This window comes from Gorilla gorilla, chromosome 1 (genome assembly GCF_029281585.2).
Source record: "Gorilla gorilla gorilla isolate KB3781 chromosome 1, NHGRI_mGorGor1-v2.1_pri, whole genome shotgun sequence".
NCBI lineage: Eukaryota > Metazoa > Chordata > Mammalia > Primates > Hominidae > Gorilla > Gorilla gorilla.
This window is the reverse complement of record NC_073224.2, coordinates 73,614,543-73,641,304: the sequence shown is the minus strand read 5'-3', so window position 1 is coordinate 73,641,304 and position 26,762 is coordinate 73,614,543. Positions and strand designations below refer to the sequence as shown.

Here is a 26,762-nt window from a genome sequence, read left to right as displayed (position 1 = left end):
AGGGTGTAGACGTGGATATCTTGTTTAGTGTATCAGAGCCCAGTTAAGCTAATGGCTGATTTTCTCTGGAATTTGGGGTCTAGTTACTTTTTAGTGTTACTGACTTTACACAAGGTTTGGAAAACAAGCCAGTTCAGTGATTTTCTTTTCCTCACTATACACAGGTGCTGGATATTTGGATGATGTCACCCTGGCAAGTGCTCGTCCTGGGCCTGGAGTCCCTGCAACTTGGGTGGAGTCCTGCACCTGTCCTGTGGGATATGGAGGGCAGTTTTGTGAGATGTGCCTCTCAGGTTACAGAAGAGAAACTCCTAATCTTGGACCATACAGTCCATGTGTGCTTTGCGCCTGCAATGGACACAGCGAGACCTGTGATCCTGAGACAGGTGAGATGATCTTTGGCAGCTCTTAGACCTAACTTCTCTTTAGCAGTTGTGTAGAAAGTGCTCATTGTCTTATATACTTGTACATTTGCCTGTTTTCTCACACCTGCCTTCCAAATAGGTGTTTGTAACTGCAGAGACAATACGGCTGGCCCGCACTGTGAGAAGTGCAGTGATGGGTACTATGGAGATTCAACTGCAGGCACCTCCTCCGATTGCCAACCCTGTCCATGTCCTGGAGGTTCAAGTTGTGCTGTTGTTCCCAAGACAAAGGAGGTGGTGTGCACCAACTGTCCTACTGGCACCACTGGTAAGTCTGCTCGCTTCATCTGCTTTCAGTGTTCCCTTCTATAAAAAGACCTAGGGGAAAGGGGCTTCGGAGTTGTTTTGGATCTTTGTGTTTGATTCAGTTTCAGTGGTTATGGTTTTCCTGATAGGAAGCTGAGGCTCACTCTCCTTGTTTCCTTTCATCTCTCTTTTGGGTATCCCCTGATTGTCTCCATCTGTCAACCAAGGGCTTTCATGTCACCTTGATCTACCGTCTCCCCTTTAGGTGATCAAATCTCATCTTGAGGCTTCAAAAGCCTTTCTATATCTATGATAGCTAAGTTTGTATTTCCAGCCCTGGCACCTCTCCTGAGCTACCTACTTGCCATTTCCACTTGGATGGTGAGCTAGAAGCCTTCCACTTGCCTTTCCACATCCCTGTTAACCTTTCTCCACCCTGACTGAGACCTGCATGCACTGCATCAGATGTCAGGCTCCATTTGCATTCAGACAGCAGAAAGCACATACGGGAGCTCACAGAGAAGGAGGAGGGTGAGGACAGAGTATTTATCCCATGGCCCCTTCTCTATGGGGTTCTCTGGATTGATGACCTCAAATCCATCATTGATGAGCCAAATCAGCTCCTGGGAGGCCTTCTCCAAACAGCTCTTTTTGCCTTTAGGTTCTGCTAGCTGCCCCACCCACCACCTGAGGCCCAGGGTATGGAGCCTATCTCAAGTGCTGCACTCTTCTCGCAGTTTCCCTACACTCCGTGCTGATTTGATTGTGTCAGCCATTTTCTGCTGTGATTTTGATTCACATAGCCAAAGGAACTCAAATTTAAACAAATCCAAGTTAAATATTTGATTTCCTCCCTTTTTCTTCGACCCTTTGTTTCTCCTCCAGTCTTGTTCATCTTAGTAAATATGCTGCCATTAGCCTAGTTGCTCAAGCTGAAACCTTAGGGCCTATACTTGATTCACCTTCCTTTCAAGTCCTAGAAACAGTCAGCAAATCTTACTGATGTTATCTCAGATCTGACCACTTTTCACCACTTCACCTATCACCAACCTGATTCAAACCTCTGTTATCTCTCACCTGGGATTGCCTAATTGTTCTCCCTGCCTCACCTGCTCCCCTACAATGGCTCCAATCTCAACTTGAAAGGCAAAATGGTCCTTTCAAAATGTACCTCAGATTACAGCACTTTTAAACCCTCCAATAGCTTCTTGATACACTAAAACCAAATCCTTTACTCTGACCTCCATGCTTCTACATGGGTTTGAACTGCTTCCATGGCTTATCTTGTTTTTCTGAAACTTTCTTCCCTTGGATATTATCCTGGCTGGTCTCTTCTCTGTCTTTCCATTGCTATCCCAATGTCTCCTTCTTACAGAGGCTTTCCCTACCCACCAACATAAAGTAGCCCTCACCTTCACCCCATCATGCTGCTCTATTTTGTTTAAATTTTTTATGCTTATCCCTATCTGAAGTAATCTTGTTTATTTGTATGTCTGTGTATTGGTCTTCACCAACCACTGCATACGCTTCGTGAGAGCAGAGACCTTGTCCACCTTGTTCACATCATCCTAATGACCTAGAACAGTGCTGGTATATAGTAGATGCTCAGAAAATACTTGTTGAATGAATTAATAAACCTCGGATTCCCAGAAATTTGAGTCTAATTCAGGCCCTACTGGTTACAAAGATATCACGAGCCCAACTTGAACTAATCAAGGTAGGAAAGTGGAAAAGGAAGGATGAGGAGCAGTGAGTAGTAGAGTGGAAAGAGCTCTGGATTCTAGCTCTCCCTCTCTACCTGTCACTTCTTTGGTTGCAGGCAAATTACTTATCCTCTCTGTTCCCTGAGCTATAATATTTAATACAAGCAGTCAGCAACTGATGATTTCTAAGTTCTCTTCTAACATGCCCTGATTCTGTACCAATTGATACTGATTAACAAGGATTAGCACATGCCTCTTACATTTTAAGAGAATGGTTCTGCTCACCCTGTTGTGTGGGAAACTTACGGTGTCAAGAGTGGCACTTCACCTCTTTTAATATCATCTGCCAAAACAACATATACGAATGTGCCATCCTTTGAGACTGGAGAAATTTATAAACCTTGGGCTTGACTCATTTACCAAGCACTTTTAATACATGATTTGGGTTGATTGTCACAACAATTGAAGTAGGCAGACCAGGTGCTTCCTGTCTAGTGAGGAAATAGAGATGTGCTCAAGGTCACTCTGGTGGTCTGGCCCCGTGCCAGGGCTGCAGCCCAGGTCCTCTGCCCTCCACTGCACCATGTCTTCTCTCATGTGATGATTACAGTAGATTACCTGTAGCCAGTGGTAATCTAGCACCAAAAATGTCTAAGGCCTTTCTTTCATAACATCAGATTGTCTCATCCCCAGGTAAGAGATGTGAGCTCTGTGATGATGGCTACTTTGGAGACCCCCTGGGTAGAAACGGCCCTGTGAGACTTTGCCGCCTGTGCCAGTGCAGTGACAACATCGATCCCAACGCAGTTGGAAATTGCAATCGCTTGACGGGAGAATGCCTGAAGTGCATCTATAACACTGCTGGCTTCTATTGTGACCGGTGCAAAGACGGATTTTTTGGAAATCCCCTGGCTCCCAATCCAGCAGACAAATGCAAAGGTAATCAGCCTTTGATCAGATTCTGTCACAGCTAAATGCCCCTTTATTGCGAGAATTCTTGTGTGTCTCTTAAAATATGTATAGTTGTTTAGTCCAATAGAAATACATTGTGAACCGCTTTTGTCTTTTAAAATTTTCTAGTCACCACATTAAAAAAGTATAAAGGACAGTCATGGCGGCTGACACCTGTGGTCCCGTAAAAAGAAACAGGTGAAATGAATACTAATGTATTTTGTTTAATATAGCCAACATATGATTTCAATAAGTAATCAATAAAAATTGTTAATGAAATATATGTTCTTTCTCATGCTAAGCCTTCAAAATCTGGTGTGTATCTCACGTTTATAGCACATCTCAATTCAGACTCACCAGCCACATTTAAAGTGCTCAGTAGCCACATGTGACCAGCAGCTACCAACCTGGCAACACAGGTCTAAAGAATCTCTTTAGATTGTTTATATTTTAGTATTTCTCTCAGGTGATTTGTGTCTTTTGCCGTCTCTGTCTTCCTGCCTTAGCCTGCAGTTGCAATCCGTATGGGACAGTGAAGCAGCAGAGCAGCTGTAATCCCGTGACGGGGCAGTGTGAATGTTTGCCTCACGTGACTGGCCGGGACTGTGGTGCTTGTGAGCCTGGATTCTACAATCTGCAGAGTGGGCAAGGCTGTGAGAGGTGAGACATAGGTGCCTTTGGTGAAAGTAATCTTTGCTTTTTCTGTTATAAAAATGAATTTTTATAAGTACATTTAATAATTGACTGTTCAGAAATTACTGGAGTGCCTAATGTAGGCAAGGCATCCTTCAGGGGCAGTGCTGGAGAATTGTAATAAAGCTAATGAAAGAAAGGAGTGGAGCACAGTGGCCCCAACTGTGCCAGAATCACCTGAGCAACCTTTTAAAAGCACAAATTGCCAGGTCCTTTCTGAGGCACTTAGAATCAGACCCTTCAGGGTTGCAGCCTGGGAACTTCTGTTTTCAAAGCTGCTACTTAGTGTCCATACAGCCCCAGGTTGGAGAGCACTGGTAGCAGTTAAGTTAGGAAAAGAGGTTCTGAATAGCACTCATGAAAATTACTTGAACCTTAGGGGCTTAATAACCCTTAACATTCCATCTTAGTAACCCTTACCATTCAGTTTTCTGATACAAGTTACAAATTACATCAGTGCTATACTAAAAAAAAAAAAAAAAGTTGTGCTTAAAGTCTGTTTTTCTTGCCTGAGAAATGTCCTGTGTTCATTTTCAGGTGTGACTGCCATGCCTTGGGCTCCACCAATGGGCAGTGTGACATCCGCACCGGCCAGTGTGAGTGCCAGCCCGGCATCACGGGTCAGCACTGTGAGCGCTGTGAGGTCAACCACTTTGGGTTTGGACCTGAAGGCTGCAAACGTAAGGGGTGTTGGTGGCATACAACTCTTAAGCTTCCACTAATTCCAGTTAGTGTCTTAAGGCCAGAAAGGACTTTGACAGCCTCAGTCTAGCCACTTGACTCATAGTCAGGGCTGTACCTAAGTCATCGTAGATGCTTTATTTGAAGAATATTATCCATTTCTAAAACTCTGCAGATCAAAGCCTTCTCTGGTTTCTTTGTATGTTTTCTTTTATAACGTTTCTGATTCTTTTTCCAATCTTTTATTTTTTCCAAGGAAGTCTTCCTTTGATTACTGCGCTTTCCCACTGTGGTTCATGAAACTTCTTTATTGATTGCATTCTTAGTGCAGATAATGAAATAGTGGAGGATTCTGTTCACAACGTGTTTGTTGACTTGCTGTAGTTGCTTCCCACCCTTGGGGCCCTTTTGGTATGATTACGTGTAAACATCTGCTTCTCCTTGGCATAAACACTTGCCTGGAATTGGGCCTCAGAACAGATTGGCTTTTGCTTTCTGAATTCCTTCATTTCTCCTGTGGAATGTAGCATAAGTAATTGACTCAGTTCAGAGAACACAGTGAATAAACAAACTATAAGATAATGCAAAAGAAGCATTAGCATTTGGGTTTTCTAGTTCCTTAGAGAAATATTAAACAGTGGAGAATTGAAGGTAGAGATGAATTCTTGAAGTGCATGAAACGAGCACTGATAGTTTCATAACTTCTCTAATTGCTAAGTAACCTGAAGTGTGTCCCAAAGGTTGCACGTTTTACTTTAAAGCTCATTTTGACTTTTAAAAATGTCAGTTTTCTCTGCTAAACAGACTTAGCCATTTAAGATCTCATAAATAGTCCTGTTTTTCAAAAAAATTATAATGACAGTATAGTCAGCTTATAGTCAGCTTGTTATCAGTCTGAATTAAGAGATATACTCTTCCTTCTTTTGCTAATTATGTATTATTTTCTCCTTATTCTGCAGCCTGTGACTGTCATCCTGAGGGATCTCTTTCACTTCAGTGCAAAGATGATGGTCGCTGTGAATGCAGAGAAGGCTTTGTGGGAAATCGCTGTGACCAGTGTGAAGAAAACTATTTCTACAATCGGTCTTGGCCTGGCTGCCAGGAATGTCCAGCTTGTTACCGGCTGGTAAAGGATAAGGTAAGCTGTCAATAGTGCATTCATTCATTCATCCAGCAGACATTGAGTGGCAACTTACTGTGCACTAATCTCTATAGAAAAAGTGGTGAACAAGATAGATGTGGTCCCTGTTCTTAAAGACTTATGTTCCAGTTGGGAGGCAAATAATAAAAAATAAATAAATAAACAAAACAAACACTGAGATAAGTGCCAGGAAGAATACAAATGGAGAATAACTGGGGGAAACTACTTTATATAAGGCCTCTCTACAGAATTCATCTAAGGTGAGATCTGATGGATACAAAGGAATGAGCCAAGTGAAAAGTAATGGTAGGTTTGTTCCAGGCAGAAGGAACCTGGTGTACAGAGGCCTGAAAGCTGGAGAGTGGCTGGAGCCTGCTGAGTGCAGAGGGTGTGTTCTGTTTTTTAAGACTGGAGAGGTTGGTACGGACAGGTTATATGGGAACATGATGACCACAGTAAGAAGTTTAGATTTTATCCCAAATCCAATAAGAATGCATTGAAGAAACTCTTAAAATCTGGGAAATCCAGATTATATTTTAAGAGGAGCACTCTTGACTGATGTGTGAAGAATGATGGTTAGGAATGGGGCTTAATGGGAAACCTCAATTGGATTGGATAAATATGCGTGTTTGGGGACAGGATAGGAAAAGAGAAGAATTAGGATGTGTCTTGGGTTTTTTGCTTAAGGTAGCTGGAGGCCTTATTTACTGAGATGGAGATTCCTCAGGGAGAATAGAGGTAAGAGGTATAATTTTGGATGTTAAGTTTGAGATACCTATCAGAGAGATGAGTGGAGGTATCACGAAGGTAATCTGACACTCAAGGGAGAGGTCAGAGCTGAAGACTCATCAGCATGCAGTCTTTAAAGTCAAAGGAACGGCTCTGAAGGTTTTTTTTGAAGCTGGAAAAATAAACTAGCCACGTCTTCTCTTCAGAAGTAGACATGCATGGAGTGGATAGAACTACATATTCATGCAGCACACCAACATGACACATGTATACATATGTAACAAACCTGCATGTTGTGCACATGTATCCTAAAACTTAAAGTACAATAATAATTTAAAAAAAAAAAAAAAGAACTACGTATTCATGGAGTGCCCATGATTCCTGCAGGAAGTGTGATTGAGTTCTTCAGGAATACTTGTGTGTCCTACCTTTCCCTTTTCTTTCTTCTTTATGTTTAGGTTGCTGATCATAGAGTGAAGCTCCAGGAATTAGAGAGTCTCATAGCAAACCTTGGAACTGGGGATGAGATGGTGACAGATCAAGCCTTCGAGGATAGACTAAAGGAAGCAGAGAGGGAAGTTATGGACCTCCTTCGTGAGGCCCAGGATGTCAAAGGTACGCATGATTGAACAGTGCATGACTTCTGTGAGATGGACCAATCTTTAGATGTGGCTCCTAAAGCAAGGTTATTAGTATAGTTTTATAAAATTCTTTCTCAATTTTTAAACTACTTGTAGATTATAAATCATTTCATTTTTTAAACACTAATTCAAAAAGCAACCTGACAAATTTATTGCTTTAAGCTACAGTAAGCATAGGGTGATTTTCCAACAGATAAAAAACTATTCGATATTCAAATTTCAAGCATTTTATGAATCTGTTCTATTACAAGGTGTCTTAAAATATTAAAATAGTTTTAAAAATCATTAAAGGCATGCGTTTTCATAAGCTTTTTTTGTTTTTTGTTTTTTTTTTTGAGCCACAGTCACTCTGTTGCCCAGGCTGGAGTGCAGTGGCGCGATCTTGGCTCACTGCAACCTCCACCTCCTGGGTTCAAGTGATTCTCCTGCCTCAGCCTCCCAAGTACCTGGGACTACAGGCACATGCCCACCATGCCCGGGTAATTTTTTTGTATTTTGAGTAGAGATGGCGGTTCACCATGTTAGCCAGGATGGTCTCGATCTCCTGACCTCGTGATTTGCCCGCCTCAGCCTCTCAAAGTGCTGGGATTACAGGCTTGAGCCACTGCGCCCAGCCAAAAAATTTTTACATTATCAAATAATTGAGTAACCTTCCAAGCAGGACCACCATATATAGTTAGGCAAGAGTTTGTAGAATGTCACCTCTGCACATACATTTGGTAGCCAAGTTCCAAGTTGGTTTTTTCCAAACCTGTATTCATCTTCATTGGTCTTATCTTTGACTTCTCATCTTTTTTTTTTTCTCCCACATTCCTTAGAAAATTTAGACCCCAACACCGGGCATGATGCTGAAATATGAATTGGTCAATTTACTTAATGGTTTTTATATATTAATAAAACCTCATGATACATGAGAGTTTTAATAATAACAGACTTATATTTATCTTTTGATTTGTTAGGACCTGAGTATGAGATTTAAGTTGAATGAGCATATTAATAAAGAATAATTTGAAGAACTATTCAAAAACAGAGATCAGTTTGAAAGAAATTACACTGATATGCTGGTGCATGGGGGTGGCAAAAGAGTCTATTTAGTTTAAAATACAAAATGAGTTTAATTTGTCATACTTCAACTTATGTTTTAAACCTAGTTTTTTCTGGGTTTTGAAAAATGTTTGGCTTTTAGGGCTGGCAGCATTTTTAACAACATTGTATATTTATGACTAAATTGCATGTGCTGGTATTAAAGTTAGTCATTCTCGCCTTCATTAAACATTCCTTGGGTGTCTTCTCTTTGCCAACCACTGCATAAGACCAGCGATATAGTGGTGAGTAAGAAAGAGTTCATAGTCAAGTGGACAGATGGACACACGGTTGGAGGTGTGATGAGTGCACAGTGAAGGACCTACTGGGTGTGGTAAAGGCTGTCCAGCTATGCCAGGGGCTTTGCGGAAACCTGGCAGAAAGTTGCGATGTTTAGAAGAGTAGAGATACATAGGGCCTCGGATTTCATGTGAGATGATATGATCCTCTTCAGATAATTTACAGACTTTCTTCTGCAAACCATTTTAGATGTTGACCAGAATTTGATGGATCGCCTACAGAGAGTGAATAACACTCTGTCCAGCCAAATTAGCCGTTTACAGAATATCCGGAATACTATTGAAGAGACTGGAAACTTGGCTGAACAAGCACGTGCCCATGTAGAGAACACAGAGCGGTTGATTGAAATCGCATCCAGAGAACTTGAGAAAGCAAAAGTCGCTGCTGCCAATGTGGTAAGTGATTGCAAACGTCTGAGGTGGGGATGGGGGAGGCCCTTGGGGTTTGTAGCAAGTCTGTTACTGGCAGTGGAGTGCTTCTTCAACTAAATTGACTGCATGCATCTTTTTATTTGTCCCTAAATATGGGGCAAAAAAGCCACATTGCTCATAGTTGGCATGAAACAGTTATTAAAAACTGGATAAAAACCAAGGGACATCTGGGTTATTTCTCTAGCTTTGTTCCTTCTATGGAACTAGGCAGTTTAATCTTCCTTTATCCTTTACTGAAAATAGAATCTGCAATCAAGGGTGCTGATATTAAATAAAGATCTCTGAAAATAAGAAGAGGTATTCTTGGGGCCGGGCGCGGTGGCTCACGCCTATAATCCCAGCACTTTGGGAGGCCGAGGCGGGCGGATCACCTGAGGTCGAGAGTTCGAGACCAGCTTGACCAGCATGGAGAAACCCCATCTCTACTAAAAATACAAAATTAGCCGGGTGTGGTGGTGCATGCCTGTAATCCCGGCTACTTGGGAGGCTAAGGCAGGAGAACCACTTGAACCCAGGAAGCAGAGGTTGTGGTGAACTGAAATTGTGCCATTGCACTTCTGCCTGGGCAACAAGAGTGAAACTATCTCAAAAAAAAAAAAAAAAAAAAGGAAGAGGCATTCTTTTTGCCCTCTAACAAAAATTTAGTTTTGACTCTTGCTTTATTAAATGTAAATAATTCAGTCCTTTGAGAATAAGTGCTTTATTTCCTGTGCAGTCAGTCACTCAGCCAGAATCTACAGGGGACCCAAACAACATGACTCTTTTGGCAGAAGAGGCTCGAAAGCTTGCTGAACGGTAACTTCTAGATCCCTGTTTAATGGTTAAGTTGTGGCTTCCGTTATGGTGTGTGTGTGTGTGTGTGTGTGTGTGTGTGTGTGTGTGTGTGTGTTGTCTTATCCCATAACCCATAAACACTTTCTACATAACCCACTTTTGCACAGTTTGCTCTCTTTTCTAAGATATTATCAGCTGTGTATACTCTTTTCTTCCTGTTACTTTGACATTAGAATATTCACTTTGAATATTAGAATACAATGGTTTGAAGACAAATCATATTTATATTTCTCAAAACCATAATATTTTTAGATTTTTAACTTATTTAAGATTGTAGTAACGAATGAAACTAGCAGATTGTTGTTAATAAAGATTAGGCATGGGATTTGTTTTTAACTAGATAAATGATTTCTTGCTGGCATACACAATTTTATATGTACATTACTCTCAAATAATTAAATTTAGAAGTAGTTTTTCTGAAGAATTATAAACATTTTCTCTAATAAATGTATACCAATAATTTTTTTGGAAAATATTCTCATCTCAGTTTTAGAATGCTATTCATAAATTCAGCCCCACTGAAATGATCGCAAAATTCCAAATGAATGACGTTTTCTAATATTTGTAGAATTCTTGCCCATGTTAGTATATGTACATATAATAAAGTAGGCTGGGAGCAGTGGCTCATGCCTGTAATCCCAGCACTTTGGGAGGCCAAGGCGGGTGGATCACCTAAGGTCAGGAGTTTGAGACCAGCCTGGCCAACATGGCGAAACCCATCTCTACTAAAGATGCATTAGCTGGGCATGGTGTGTATGCGTGTAATACCAGCTACTCAGGAGACTGAGGTAGGAGAATTGCTTGAACCGGGAGGCGGAGGTTGCAATAAGCCAAGATCATGCCACTGCACTCCAGCCTGGGTGACAGAGCGAGACTCCATTTCAAATAATAATAATAATAATAAAGTAAGCATTACCTAAATTTTACTTATGTCCCTATCAGATGGTTGTTTCATGGCTTATTTTTTGTTTTATTTGTATAGTCATAAACAGGAAGCTGATGACATTGTTCGAGTGGCAAAGACAGCCAATGATACGTCAACTGAGGCGTACAACCTGCTTCTGAGGACACTGGCAGGAGAAAATCAAACAGCATTTGAGATTGAAGAGCTTAATAGGAAGTGAGTATAATTTAAAAGTGGTTTACACCCCTTCAGGTGTTCTGGTAAGTAACACTAGTTCAATGAAAAATTAAATGCTGGTGCATTCAGGGCATACATTCATGCAGTAAGATTTCCTTTGTTAATCATGCTTTTGAAATGGAAAAGTAAGTAGAGAAGGGCATGTGAAGCCACAGAGATTTGGTTTGATTCAATTACTGTAACTACAGAGAATAGTAACAAGATGAGCCATGATGCTTAAAATTCTGCACAAATAAGAAGAGAAAAAATATAATAGAGTAAGTAGAGGAAACATAATTGAACTACAAATCTTTAAAGGGTGTCTGAAATAAGAAAGTATATGGTAAGCCATACATTATAGAAAAATTTTTCTTTTTTTTGCTGTTTTTGTGAGATGAAGTCTCACTCTTGTCCCCCAGGCTAAAGTGCAATGGCGCGATCTCGGCTCACTGCATCCTCCACCTCCCGGGTTCAAGCGATTCTCCTGCCTCGGCCTCCTGAGTAGTTGGGATTACAGGTGCCTGCCACCACACCCAGCTAATTTTTGTATTTTTAGTAGAGATGGGGTTTCACTATGTTGGCCAGGCTGGTTTTGAACTCCTGACCTGAAGTGATCTGCTCACCTCAGCCTCCCAAAGTGCTGGGATTACAGGCGCGAGCCACTGTGCCGGCCAAGCCATACATTATAAATAGAAATGATAAAAGAAAATGTAAATATGCAAAATGTTGGTATTAAAATGCAAGCATTTTAATGTAGCATTTCCTTTGAGGTTTTGGGCGTATTATCACATGATCATGTTAATCTGGTTGACATTAAGATGCTAAAAGCAGCTAAGATTGTCATTAAACCACATTATTTGTGTCTTAGGTATGAACAAGCGAAGAACATCTCACAGGATCTGGAAAAACAAGCTGCCCGAGTACATGAGGAGGCCAAAAGGGCCGGTGACAAAGCTGTGGAGATCTATGCCAGCGTGGCTCAGCTGAGCCCTTTGGACTCTGAGACACTGGAGGTATGGGGGCAGCCTGTACGCACAGCCCCACCCCGTCTCTCCCCCAAGTCTATGTGAGAGCCGACTGCTCTGCACCTCCCTCTGTCCTCCCACTGACTCACTGGTAAAGTTGAGTCTTATTTCACATACGCTAATAGAACTTACCAAGGTAGCCAGATGCGGTGGCTCACGCCTGTAATGCCAACCCTGGGAGGCTGAGGTGGGAGGATTCCTTGAGACCAGGAGTTCAAGACCAGCCTGGTCAACATAGTGAGACCCCATCTCTTAAAAAAACAAAAACAAAAACTTACCAAGGTAAAGAATCCTGTGATTGTAAACATTAAATAGCAAAGACTACTTTAATGATATGAACAATCACTCCTAAGTCTTTAGTGCAAATCCAAATTATAATAATACATTTGAATTGCTTAAAGTAGAGTACATGTAGACATTTACTCCCAGGCTCTGTCTAGTAGAGACCTAGAGAGAAATAAGAGAGAATGGTTTAATTAAAAGACTATAGCAGGATGTTCTGAGGCAGGTAAAATATTTTGGAATTGGTAGGATTTTATTTCATATCTGTACTCTTAATCATGGATCCTCACTCCAAGCTCTGTATAAATGGTATTTTTTTTTGCATTAAGCTTGAGGTTTACTAAGTTTCACTTCTTATATCTGAGGTGTTGACTTGATTTTTACCATAAAGGTTTAGGTCTCTTTAGACATGTACAGATTGTCTGATTCTATATATTTATAATTAGAAAATAGGCAGAATTAGTCTGTGGTGATAAAAATCAGAACAATGGCAGGCACAGTGTTGGAAAGGTAGAGTAGAGATCAGGTGGAAAGGGAGAAAAGGGAGCTTCTTGGGTGATGGAAATCTGTATCTTGATTGGGGTGTTGGTTATGCAGAAATGCATTTGTCAAAACTCATCAAACTATATGCGGATGCTGTGAACTTCAGTGGGTGTAAAGTATATCTCATTTAAAAAAAAAGTCCATAAAATCTTGATCTGTGCAGTTCTTTTAAAAATATCATTGAGTATTAGGTGTTACAGAGTTCCTAAGCCTACCTTTTCATTAGTTTAAATGTTTTATCCAAAGTGTAGTGATCTTACTTGCTTTTCACAGAATGAAGCAAATAATATAAAGATGGAAGCTGAGAATCTGGAACATCTGATTGACCAGAAATTAAAAGATTATGAGGACCTCAGAGAAGATATGAGAGGGAAGGAACTTGAAGTCAAGAACCTTCTGGAGAAAGGCAAGACTGAACAGCAGGTTGGTTTGATTTGCAGGTCGCTTCATTTCTTGAGGCAACATTTGAACAGTCCAAGTGGGTCTGTGATGACGCCGTACTTTCAGAGACAGCAGACCACAGTGCTGAGAGAGCAGCCTAACAGATTTTAGGCTGGCAGGTCTCAGGGTGGCACCTCTGGAGAGCCTTGTCTGTCCAGGAGACAGAAGGAATTTGCTTTGAGGGTTCATCCTCTCATCTGCCATGTGTTTGCAGACTGCAGACCAACTCCTAGCCCGAGCTGATGCTGCCAAGGCCCTCGCTGAAGAAGCTGCAAAGAAGGGACAGGATACCTTACAAGAAGCTAATGACATTCTCAACAACCTGAAAGGTAGAAAAGGCTGAGATAACAGGGGCAAATGCTTCCACCACTAGAGTGATTATTTTTTTAATCATGACTTTTACCATATTTATTACTTCATCCCCAACTCCCTACTTTTTTTATGCTAAAGTATTTCAAAGGGAAATCCCAGAGCTCCTGTCATTTTATCCCTGCATACTTCAGTATGGATTTTTTTTTTAAAAGATGTTTTCTTATTAGGCAAACTCACATAACCAAGATGCCTATTTAGAGAACTTATATAGGTAAATGGAGATTATCTTTCATTTTCTCTGCCAGTGGCATCTGATTCTTTGTTGTTGTTGTTTTTTTCTTCACCCCAGATAGAAGAGAAATGTGACCAATTCACTGAGCAAATGTGAATTCTTGTCTGATAAAACAGTCAAAGGTTCTATAAATAGAGAAGCTTTACAGGATGCTTTACAGGATACTAGTTGAAAATATGGGCGTGGCACGGTGGCCTGTAGTCCCAACACTTTGGGAGGAAGGATCACTGGAGGCCAGGAGTTGAAGACCAGTTCCTCACTGGGGAATATAGTGAGACCCCATCTCTATAAAAAAAATTTTTTTTTAATTAGCCAGGCATGCTGGCACATAGCTGTAGTCCCAGCTACTTGAGAGGCTGAGGTGGGAGGATCCCTTGAGCCCAGGAGGTCAAGGCTGCACTAAGCAGTGATTGTGCCACTGCATTCCAGCCAGGGTGACAGAGTGAAGCCTTGTCTCTCAAAAAAAAAAAAAAAAAAAAGTAGTAGTTCAAAATATGGACTCTGGTGTCAGTGGGCCTTGGTTCAAAACCCTGCACCCTGCACCACAGGTCATGTAACTTCTTTAATCCTCAATTTTCTTATAAAAATGATACAGCCTATTTTATGTCAAAGACACAAAGCTCTTAACTCAGTACCCGACACACAGTAAACACTAAATAAATTGCAGCTTTTAATAATGGTTGAGGTAGTGGTAATGGGATGCTCAGCGCTCTGCATTTTAAAGCACATTGTTGAAGTAAGAATTCTATTTCCAGAAACGGAACATTTCTATAACACTAACTGGGAGACCTATTCTGTAGAGATGTGTAATTTCTAAAATTTCAGCCCATGCTGTCTTCCATTTTTTACCCTGACTTCCATTGTTCATAAAACAAAATCCAGTTGGAACTCCCTGAAAGGCCCCCTTTTTACTTGTTGGGAGTTTAGCTCAAATGTGTCCTTGAACTTGTTTCAGATTTTGATAGGCGCGTGAACGATAACAAGACGGCCGCAGAGGAGGCACTAAGGAAGATTCCTGCCATCAACCAGACCATCACTGAAGCCAATGAAAAGACCAGAGAAGCCCAGCAGGCCCTGGGCAATGCTGCGGCGGATGCCACAGAGGCCAAGAACAAGGCCCATGAGGCGGAGAGGATCGCGAGCGCTGTCCAAAAGGTGTGCGTTTCCTCTTCTCCAAGAGTCCCTGCCCATATCTTTCTCTGGTCACCTTCCAGTTTCTTTCCAGACCCTCAGAGCCCTTGCAGATTTTTTTCCTGAACTTCAGTAAAATTGTCTTAAACCATATTTGTCTTTTTTTTTTTCTTTTGACTAGGCATGAGAGTAGGTATCCACATTGATTGAGGAGGGGAACTCAGTAAAAGGGTGCTTTACTCTAAAATTTCTACTATGTCTCAGTGTGAAGTCTGGCTTCAGAGGCCTATAGAGCCCATTCCCACAAAAAAATCAGACTTTTTCTAAATAAACATTCTTCTTTGACCTAGACAGGTGGTATTTATTTCAATACTATGTAGTGTGCCTTATCAATATAACTTTCAAGTCCCCCTTTCAAGCATATTGCCATATGTAAGCCACTCCTAGGAGAGACTTCCCATAGCTGCCATTGCTAGGATTCTTTGAAGTCATCTTCAAGAATAATGTTTTTTAGTTTGGCTTTCTCTTATTTCAAGGTCAATCTGTTTGTTTTATTTAAAAGAGAGATTGGAGCAATTTTAGAATTAGGTATTAAAGAATCAGAGAAACCTCTTAGTTTCCTTAGAACAGTTGGCTTTTGGATTAATTATATTTTATAAAATACTCATATTTCAGGATTGTGGTCTTTTTGTACATTATGATGAACTGCCAAGAATGAACCAAGCTAGCTTTGAATTTAAATTTTACCTCAGCGAAAGCATCTAATCAATATGATGTCGTAGAAAGTGTATGCCATTAAACGTTTATCATTTGCTGTCTGTGTGACCCCAACTAAAAACAGCAATAATAGAACAGAAGTTTCCAGGATTAAAGAAGAGGATACAAATGAAAGTGCTAGATAAAATACAAAATGTTATTATGTGGGTAGTAATGTTTTTTTTATGATTATTTATAACCCAAATTGATAATGTAAGTCATGAGATAGTATAAATCAATATATTATTATTTCTGGATTATATTTTTAAGACATTTTATGTATTATAAAAGGAGCGGAAGCATACTTGAGAAAAAGGAAAGCTTTTTTAAAAAAAAGTACAATTTTCTTTTGTGCCTAGAATGCCACCAGCACCAAGGCAGAAGCTGAAAGAACTTTTGCAGAAGTTACAGATCTGGATAATGAGGTGAACAATATGTTGAAGCAACTGCAGGAAGCAGAAAAAGAGCTAAAGAGAAAACAAGATGACGCTGACCAGGACATGATGATGGCAGGGATGGTAAGAGGTTTTGGTATATTTGCTCATTGGCAGAAAGTGAACAGTGTTTAATAATAAAGATCCCCCACTTGTTGAGAAGAGTCTTTTTTATATTGACTTCTGTTTTTCATCACATTGTCTCGTCAAGAATTGGGTTAGTAGCTTACATAGAAGACAAAGAATTTGGATCTTCTGCCAGGTAATTTTGTTGCACAATTGTCCTGTCCCAAAGTTACTCAGTTAAAAGTAAAACATTGCTTTACACGTTTGAGGTTTTAGGACATTAAAAGTATGTGTTTATATTTTTCACTGGGTAATTCATAAATGTTAATAAAAAAGGAATGCAATGAAGTTAATTTTCTTCTTCTTCTTCTTCTCCCAGCACCTTGCTCCTTAGAGACAAAGACAAGTTTCTTGTATATAAGAAATTTTTGAAGATGGCATTGTCTACCACCCCACCAAAACATATGAAACTTACATCTAGTTTAATTTTTCACGTTTTGTGATAATGTATATGCAAGGTACTATTTATAACAAAATTGACTTGTCAATGGATGGCCCAAGGAAGAACTAAGGTCCATTTTTCTGTTCTATGCTATATTTTGCTTTGAAAAGACTTTAATGGAGTCACAGTAGGAATATTCTTTTTCCAGTTGGGTGTAGCAATCACGGTAATGACATACACGAACTTGTGGTTACTTGCTCACTTTCAGTGGCAAGGAAGAGGCCGTCGTTCACTGCTGCCAGAAAACAGAGTCCCTCAGTGTGGGTCATTTTCACCTTGGGATGGAAAAAAGAAGTACAAAGCCTGTTAATCTCAGTAAAAACTCTAGGGAAGTGATAAAGGAAACTATCTCTGTGCAACCACCTGATTTTATTATGCTTTTTACAGGTGGGGGTGGATGTTGGTTTGGATTGTCCTGATTTTCTCTGTTATGGTGTGGCTCAAGTAAAAATTCCCATAAAGGTTTCTGGGTGCAGTGGTTCACTCCTGTAATCCCAGCACTTTGAGAGGCTGAGGTGGGTGGATCGCCTGTGGTCAGGAATTCGAGACCAGCCTGGCCAACATGGTGAAACGCTATCTCTACCAAAAATACAAAAATTAGTTGGGCATGGTGGTGGGTGCCTGTTACCCCAGCTACATAGGAGGCTGAGGCAGGAGAATTGCTTGAACTTGGGAGGTGGAGGTTGTAATGAGCCAAGATCACTCCACCCTGGGCCACAGAGGAAGACTCTGTCTCAAAAAAACAAAAATTCCCACCAAAAAAATAGATGTTTCTCACATATGTTGAGCATATATGGATTTCATTTTTAATATGGTTGTAGAAACATTAGATTTAAAGCATATTGAAAAAGAAAACAGTATATTCTTTAGGAGCTTCAAAAAAGGGTTTTGGTTTAGTTCAAAGGGTGAAAGAAGAACTTTTATTATTTTGGTAAATAACTTCTAAGGAAACAAACCACCCTCACATGCACTATCTCATTTGTATTTCTGTCAATTCTGAAAGGCCAGCATTTGGCCAGTATTATTTGAATCTGTATTGTATTTTTTAACCAGAAGAATGAAGGTTTATAGCTTCATTCTTTTGGAAGAGGAGGCTGGAGACCACAGGTTAAATGCAGGCGCATCGCTCTTGGCCAGCCCTGGCAGGGTCCTTTCTCCCTCCTTTTACACTCGCAGACAAGCTTGTGGATGCTTAATAAGGACAGCTGCCATTTGGACAGAGATTAATCATTTATTTGTGAAGGTTTTTTCTGCCTTGCTTTCTTGTTCTTTTTTAAATCTTCACATTGTTTTGATCCCAAAATGTTTGCGTTGTCCTTACTCAAAACTAGGAAAAACAATTATGTGGTAAGAGGCTCAGAGCCACTTACTTAAATCTCAACTAGATTTATTTGTGAGAACATCTGTTTTCTGATATTTAGACACTTCCTCTTCCATTGCTGTTTCCTATGACTCATGCACAGTTATTTGTTCAGGTTTCATGGAATTTCCAAAGTGTATTTACCTTTGTTTGGTTTTTAAAATGTAAATTATATTGCCCCAATAAACGAGTATGTGTGTCAGGGGGACTGTGGCTGGGTCATTGCATGTGGAAGGGGAGTTTACAGAAGAGAACTCCTAGAAGAGCTTTACTTAACTATGAAAATTTTCAAAGAATAGGACATTTCTAATAAGTCCCTAAGTGTCCTGAAGGACATATTTTGGTTCTGAAACATAGTTTCTATAATCATCCTTAAAAAATAACTTGTTTCTGCTTAATAGGCTTTACTATGAATATACCTCCATATATTATTGAGTTAGAATGTGAGAAAAGGAGATAATTTTTGAAGTACAAATATAGTGAGTTAGTGAGTGTAGGCATCCTGACTGCCTAGTCATAACTTCGATGAAGTAGAAATACCAACATCCTCAATATGAAGATATGCAGCAGCCCCACCAAAAAAAAAAAAAAAAAAAAAAAGCAATGAGAGGTTTCAGTTTCCTAAGTTAGAAAAGGGAAGAAAATCTGGAAATTAGATTTGTTGGGTCATTGGGAAAAAAGATTTAAAGAAGATGAAAACATACAGTCAAGACTCTTTGCCTCATTTTTCCCTTACAGGCTTCACAGGCTGCTCAAGAAGCCGAGATCAATGCCAGAAAAGCCAAAAACTCTGTTACTAGCCTCCTCGGCATTATTAATGACCTCTTGGAGCAGCTGGGTACGTAGCCATAGAGTCATTTTTGTCAGTCTCTGAATCTTTTGTACTGTTCTTAGGATGTGATATAGTACAGTTGACTCAAAAGCAGATGATATAGGTTTACATGAATCCCTTTTAAGTCATTAATTAAATTATTAATATTTCCTTTTGCTGTTGCTTATTTTTGAAAGCCTTATAAAATAAATGTTTGTCTTGCATGACAGGGTCTTTAAGAGCAACTTGCTTCTTTACCATACTTATTATTTGTCAGCTTTACAGTGTGACCTGAATCATGACTTTAGGCTGTGTTAATGTGACAAGTACTTACTAGGTGCCTTCTGTGGACCTTGCCCTAAGTAGAACACTGTTGTCTGAGGAGTTTCTTTTTATATTTTGAAGATATATTGCCAGCTAGGGTAGCATTTATGGTCCAGTATCATTGTATAACTAAACAGTGATTTTTCTTAACTCATCTTGCTGGCAGTATCTTTAAGGGATTTAAAATAAAGGATTTCAATAGTAGAATAAAAGAAATAGTAGAATAAAAGAATAGTAGAATCACAGGCTGGGTGTGATGGCTCACACTGGTAATCCCAGTACTTTAAGAAGCCATGCAAGGAGGATAGCTTGAGGCCAGGAGTTTGAGACCAGCCTAGGCAACATAGCGAGATCTCACCTCGTCTCTTCAAATTATTTTAAAAATTAGCTGGGTGTGGTGCTACACGCCTGTAGTCCTAGCTACCCGGGAGACTGAAGCAGGTGCATCACTTGAGTTTGAGGTGATAGTGAGCTGTTATCGTGCCACTGCACTCCACCCTGGGCAACAGAGCGAAACCCTGTCTCAACTTAAAAAACGAAAAAGAACACTTACAACTGGTCATGACTTTACTGCCTGGAATTCTCTTCATTTGCTAAGTAAGGACAGTCCGATGAGGGGAAAGCTTTCATGCCAAAAGAGAGAAAAACCTTGATTTTTCAAGGAAATCTATGCATACGGAAACCTTCTTTTAATCCAGTTTGATAAGGTGATAGGGAGCAGGCTTCATTTTAGGACAGATGCACTTTTGTCACCAAACTCCATTATAAAGTGTCAACACTCTAGCCAGGACTCTTTGTAGCAAGGCATTATATTTTAATTTGCCAGCCTTTAAAGACTGGTGCATTTTGTTTTGGTGGGGGGCTACAGGGGTATTTTTTATCAGTCTCAAATGTCAAGAATAAGTTATGTGCCAACAGATGGATATAAAATGAAAGTAAGCTAGAAGAGAAAGCTTTTTGTGGAACAGCCAGACTTTTAACATTAGTCTGACTTGGGTTAGTATCTTTGCTTTGTTGCCTATAGGCTGTGCAAACTTGGGCAAATTATTTAACATCTGAGAATCACTGATGTAAAATGGTCTTGTGAGACTTTAATCAAGTCAAGTATGCATGAAATGCTGTCTGTTGTGTCTGCTTTTGTTTGTTATGGAAACATCTCATTTCTTTCAAAAGAACCTCTTTTTCTTGCTAAGCTTAAAGTGAAGACTTGCTGAAATTATTTCAGCATTTTACTCCTGGCCATTTTCCATAGGAAGGCTCCTAATAGTGTCTAACTCCTGAAAGCAGAAAGTGACCTTCAAAACTGACCCATCTTCCCTGGAATCTCTCTAAGAGCTGAGGGATTAGGGTTCTTAGAGATTTGTATATCTTTGATGGCACTAAAATGACATAGAGTTTACATGTATACACCTGGAAAAGGTATTAAATGTTATCAGGTGGCCCTCAAAGGTCTAGAACATGGTAGCTGTGCATTGAGGAAACATTCTGCAAAAACCATTGTCTCAGAAAGAAACATCCAGCTCTATATTAATTGTATGCTCAGACCCATCCCTGCTGGGTTAGGTCAGCATTTGTACTTGGTTTGCATATTTTATACCATTGTGTGACATCAACAATCTGCAAGTCACATTTGCCAGGATGCCTGTGCAGAATGGCAGCTGCTGGGCCTAGAGTCTAGTGCAGGTACTTGTGAAGGGATCATTCTTACTGAATATGTCTGTTCTCTTCTATGTACTTTCTGACCCTCCAGGGCAGCTGGATACAGTGGACCTGAATAAGCTAAACGAGATTGAAGGCACCCTAAACAAAGCCAAAGATGAAATGAAGGTCAGCGATCTTGATAGGAAAGTGTCTGACCTGGAGAATGAAGCCAAGAAGCAGGAGGCTGCCATCATGGACTATAACCGAGATATCGAGGAGATCATGAAGGACATTCGCAATCTGGAGGACATCAGGAAGACCTTACCATCTGGCTGCTTCAACACCCCGTCCATTGAAAAGCCCTAGTGTCTTTAGGGCTAGAAGGCAGCATCCCTCTGACAGGGGGGCAGTTGTGAGGCCACAGAGTGCCTTGACACAAAGATTACATTTTTCAGACCCCCACTCCTCTGCTGCTGTCCATCACTGTCCTTTTGAACCAGGAAAAGTCACAAAGTTTAAAGAGAAGCAAATTAAACATCCTGAATCGGGAACAAAGGGTTTTATCTAATAAAGTGTCTCTTCCACTCACGTTGCTACCTTACCCACACTTTCCCTTCTGATTTGCGTGAGGACGTGGCATCCTACGTTACTGTACAGTGACATAAGCACATCGTGTGAGCCCATGTATGCTGGGGTAGAGCAAGTAGCCCTCCCCTGTCTCATCGATACCAGCAGAACCTCCTCAGTCTCAGTACTCTTGTTTCTATGAAGGAAAAGTTTGGCTACTAACAGTAGCATTGTGATGGCCAGTATATCCAGTCCATGGATAAAGAAAATGCATCTGCATCTCCTGCCCCTCTTCCTTCTAAGCAAAAGGAAATAAACATCCTGTGCCAAAGGTATTGGTCATTTAGAATGTTGGTAGCCATCCGACAGTGCTTTTAGCTATTATGAGTGTAGGACACTGAGCCATCCGTGGGTCAGGATGCAATTATTTATAAAAGTCTCCAGGTGAACATGGCTGAAGAAGATTTTTCTAGTATATTAATAATTGACTAGGAAAATGAACTTTTTTTCAGATCTTTGGGCAGCTGATAATTTAAATCTGGATGGGCAGCTTGCACTCACCAATAGACCAAAAGACATCTTTTGATATTCTTATAAATGGAACTTACACAGAAGAAATAGGGATATGATAACCACTAAAGTTTTGTTTTCAAAATCAAACTAATTCTTACAGCTTTTTTATTAGTTAGTCTTGGAACTAGTGTTAAGTATCTGGCAGAGAACAGTTAATCCCTAAGGTCTTGACAAAACAGAAGAAAAACAAGCCGCCTCGTCCTAGTCTTTTCTAGCAAAGGGATAAAACTTAGATGGCAGCTCGTACTGTCAGAATCCCGTGTATCCATTTGTTCTTCTGTTGGAGAGATGAGACATTTGACCCTTAGCTCCAGTCTTCTTCTGATGTTTCCATCTTCCAGAATCCCTCAAAAAACATTGTTTGCCAAATCCTGGTGGCAAATACTTGCACTCAGTATTTCACACAGCTGCCAACGCTATCGAGTTCCTGCACTTTGTGATTTAAATCCACTCTAAACCTTCCCTCTAAGTGTAGAGGGAAGACCCTTACGTGGAGTTTCCTAGTGGGCTTCTCAACTTTTGATCCTCAGCTCTGTGGTTTTAAGACCACAGTGTGACAGTTCCCTGCCACACACCCCCTTCCTCCTACCAACCCACCTTTGAGATTCATATATAGCCTTTAACACTATGCAACTTTGTACTTTGCGTAGCAGGGGCGGGGTGGGGGGAAAGAAACTATTATCTGACACACTGGTGCTATTAATTATTTCAAATTTATATTTTTGTGTGAATGTTTTGTGTTTTGTTTATCATGATTATAGAATAAGGAATTTATGTAAATATACTTAGTCCTATTTCTAGAATGACACTCTCGGTTCACTTTGCTCAATTTTTCCTCTTCACTGGCACAATGTATCTGAATACCTCCTTCCCTCCCTTCTAGAATTCTTTGGATTGTACTTGTTCCCCACTACTTTGCTCTCTGCCTTGTGTTTGCAGCATCTCCATTCTCTAAAATTAATATAATTGCTTTCCTCCACACCCAGCCACTGTAAAGAGGTAACTTGGGTCCTCTTCCATTGCAGTCCTGATGATCCTAACCTGCAGCACGGTGGTTTTACAATGTTCCAGAGCAGGAACGCCAGGTTGACAAGCTATGGTAGGATTAGGAAAGTTTGCTGAAGAGGATCTTTGACGCCACAGTGGGACTAGCCAGGAATGAGGGAGAAATGCCCTTTCTGGCAATTGTTGGAGCTGGATAGGTAAGTTTTATAAGGGAGTACATTTTAACTGAGCACTTAGGGCATCAGGAACAGTGCTACTTACTGATGGGTAGACTGGGAGAGGTGGTGTAACTTAGTTCTTGATGATCCCACTTCCTGTTTCCATCTGCTTGGGATATACCAGAGTTTACCACAAGTGTTTTGACCTGATATACTCCTGAGCTTTCACTCTGCTGCTTCTCCCAGGCCTCTTCTACTATGGCAGGAGATGTGGCGTGCTGTTGCAAAGTTTTCACGTCATCGTTTCCTGGCTAGTTCATTTCATTAAGTGGCTACATCCTAACATATGCATTTGGTCAAGGTTGCAGAAGAGGACTGAAGATTGACTGCCAAGCTAGTTTGGGTGAAGTTCACTCCAGCAAGTCTCAGGCCACAGTGGGGTGGTTTGGTTTGGTTTCCTTTTAACTTTCTTTTTGTTATTTGCTTTTCTCCTCCACCTGTGTGGTATATTTTTTAAGCAGAATTTTATTTTTTAAAATAAAAGGTTCTTTACAAGATGATACCTTAATTACACTCCCGCAACAGCCATTATTTTATTGTCTAGCTCCAGTTATCTGTATTTTATGTAATGTAATTGACAGGATGGCTGCTGCAGAATGCTGGTTGACACAGGGATTATTATACTGCTATTTTTCCCTGAATTTTTTTCCTTTGAATTCCAACTGTGGACCTTTTATATGTGCCTTCACTTTAGCTGTTTGCCTTAATCTCTACAGCCTTGCTCTCCAGGGTGGTTAATAAAATGCAACACTTGGCATTTTTATGTTTTAAGAAAAACAGTATTTTATTTATAATAAAATCTGAATATTTGTAACCCTTTATATTTGGTGTGGCCTGAGTGTGGTACTGGGGACATAAGATGTTTTAAAAGGTATAATGAATGAAAAGCCATACATAATACCGTCTTTGGGTGACTTATTTTCTTGAGAACAATTCAGTATACATTATATATATTATATATATATATATATGCCTCTCTCAAGTTGGGATACTGCAGTGTAGTCTGGAAGTTGGTGAACTTTTTCTATAAAGAGCTAGATAGTAAATGTTTTAGGCTTTGCAGGCCATGCGCCTATGGGCTGTAGTTTACTGGAACCCCAGTGTAGCCTCAATACACAGTAACAACTGACAGCCAGGCACAGTGGCTCACGCCTGTAATCCCAACACTTTAGGAGGCCGAGGTGGGCTGATCCCTTAAGGTTAGGAGCTCGAGACCAGCCTGACTAACATGGTAAAACCCAGTCTCTACTAAAAATACAAAAATAACTGAGCATGGTGGTACGTACCTGTAATCCTAGCTACTCAGGAGGCTGAGGCAGGAGAATAGCTTGAACCCGGGAGGTGGAGTGCAGTGAGCTGAGATCATGCCACTGCACTCCAGCTGAGGCAACAAAGCAAGACTCTGTCTCAAAAAAAAAAAAAAAAAAAAAAAAACAACTAAGATTTGTTGGACATCCTAAATTAGCAGATGTATGTTAAAAGTTGTCTTTCTGTCTCTCAATACACACGTGTCTAGCTTAAGGTAGTTTCTTTAGATGATGAGAAGCTCTTAAACCTATGATTTAATAAAAAGTAAAGTGCTGCACTAACAGGCTAGAATCGGGTAATTTTACTAGAATTCACCTCACTCTTTCTGGAGGGAGGACCCATCTGAAGTGACCTGAGACCAGGTGAGGCCTTTGGGAGCTACAGAGACAGCAGGAAGGCTTTGGGCCTGCAAAGGCCTTCCCTTTACTCTTTGATGCCCTGTTTATTGCCCTGGGCCTCCGTGGATTCCATGCCACCTTCCCAATCTTAGGAATTGTTATAACTATGATACCTGTAAAGAAGAACCTGAACTACTCTCATTAGACTTCCTCGGAGAAAGCTTTAGAGGGCACTAATTACTAGTATTATTACAGCTTTCTTACGTGCCCTGTTTTTAACCTTTATTGAGTACCATTTCCCCTCATTTGTAGGACTAATTCAGATGCAGCTATGTCTCCTTTATCATTACTGTCAGAGTGATAAGTGAGATTTTAAAATTTCGCTCCTATTCCATCAGTCATTTTCAAGACAGCAGTTTCTCAAAAGTTGCTACTAGCATAATCTGATTCAGAATATCCCCAGAGGTTTACTCCATAAATAAACATCCTAGCCCCTTAATACACCTGAACTCATCAGCTCCGCTTCCATTAAGCTCAAAATGGAATGCCTGAAGAAGACCCCAGGCACCCAGGAAGGTGAGGAGGTGGGAAAGCAGGTGGATACATTCATAAGGGAAGGAAGGACAGGCCCTAGGAAAGATTAGATCTCTCCAGGCACATAGATGATGAAAACAGAAACAAGAGAATTCTAAATGGCAGATAATTTTGTCCACACTAAGCAGGTTTAAATGAATAATAATAGGTAGAGTAAAAAATACGAAGCTTTTTAGGAAGTTATCTGTCCAAGGCTCCACTAGGGAGCTATGATCAACTATATAGTGCCTTGTATTTGTATTGAGTCTCCTAGAATGACTGTATTTGTTCTACATTAGTGAATGAATTCTAAATAATAGAAGTCAAATGCATACTTAAGAGAATTATTTTTCTTTAAATCCAATGAAAAGCCAAAAGCCCCGACTAGGAATTCAAACATTAGAAACATCAACATTTCAAAACTTATGACACCTCCATGTCCTTGCCTTAACTCCTCTCTCTGCCTTGAATGTCCTTTCTTTCCTCTGCCCAGGACAGTAAAGCCTAAGGTCAAGGTATCACCTGTGTTGGGATTGGCCAGTCCTTCTTGTGTCCACCACTTCTCCCACCTTTGCTCTGTCTTCTAGAATGGCCCTTGGACACATCTTTATAGTTAGGTGCCACTAATCTTTCCCTCCCACTTTGCTCCCACCCCCAAAGATCAGGGTCTGTGTTATTCATGTTATCCTTGGGGCTAGGAGACATACACTAGGCACTCAGGTTGCATGGTAGTGAAAAGGTAGCCTTTCTCCACCTATGCTCCCATACCTGTTACTTTTTTCCTACTGTGCACAGACAGGGAGTCTTGTGGCAGTTTGTTCACGCACTGTCTCAACTCCTAACAGCATTCTGCTCTCTCAACATTCCCACCTAAGTGTGGATTGGGCTTTTGTTTGCAGGAAGATAAGCAAAGCCACAGTCTTGCATTATATGGCACAGCACACACCACATACACTGCCATGTGGTCAGCAACTGGCTAGTGCAATCTGGTCTGCAAGGCCCATTACCCTGGCTCCCAGCCTCAGACCCACCATTCCCAATGCAGGTTTTCCATACAGTTCCTCCTGCAGCCCAGCATTAATTTCCTTTTTCTCTAATTCCTGGAAATCATCCCAGTAAATTTCAATCAACCAATTAATTTGGTGTTTTATCCTGTTTCCATGTGCACTTTGGCAGGCCTTGTAATTAATACTGGCCATGAAGTTATTATTTATGATTAACTCAGTATAGTTTGCTTATTTCTATAAAAAGTCAAGCATCAGGCCCTTGATCAAGATTGTGA

General features: G+C 40.5%; 1 protein-coding gene across 1 annotated transcript in view; it reads left to right on the top strand.

Moving 5' to 3' along the window:
• The window catches only part of LAMC1 (laminin subunit gamma 1), a 124,764-nt gene extending 100,682 nt beyond the window's left edge, over positions 1 to 24,082 (top strand). The window contains exons 12-28 of the mRNA XM_004028025.5: positions 165 to 386; positions 505 to 693; positions 3,068 to 3,313; positions 3,832 to 3,985; positions 4,556 to 4,698; positions 5,659 to 5,837; positions 7,028 to 7,184; positions 8,783 to 8,988; positions 9,740 to 9,819; positions 10,841 to 10,978; positions 11,847 to 11,991; positions 13,102 to 13,251; positions 13,484 to 13,598; positions 14,829 to 15,028; positions 16,120 to 16,278; positions 18,861 to 18,960; positions 21,008 to 24,082. Of these exons, the coding sequence (XP_004028074.4) occupies positions 165 to 386; positions 505 to 693; positions 3,068 to 3,313; positions 3,832 to 3,985; positions 4,556 to 4,698; positions 5,659 to 5,837; positions 7,028 to 7,184; positions 8,783 to 8,988; positions 9,740 to 9,819; positions 10,841 to 10,978; positions 11,847 to 11,991; positions 13,102 to 13,251; positions 13,484 to 13,598; positions 14,829 to 15,028; positions 16,120 to 16,278; positions 18,861 to 18,960; positions 21,008 to 21,264 (2,840 nt within the window). The 3' untranslated portion in view covers positions 21,265 to 24,082. The remainder of the gene's footprint in view (positions 1 to 164; positions 387 to 504; positions 694 to 3,067; positions 3,314 to 3,831; positions 3,986 to 4,555; positions 4,699 to 5,658; positions 5,838 to 7,027; positions 7,185 to 8,782; positions 8,989 to 9,739; positions 9,820 to 10,840; positions 10,979 to 11,846; positions 11,992 to 13,101; positions 13,252 to 13,483; positions 13,599 to 14,828; positions 15,029 to 16,119; positions 16,279 to 18,860; positions 18,961 to 21,007) is intronic.
• The last annotated feature ends 2,680 nt before the right edge of the window (positions 24,083 to 26,762 follow it).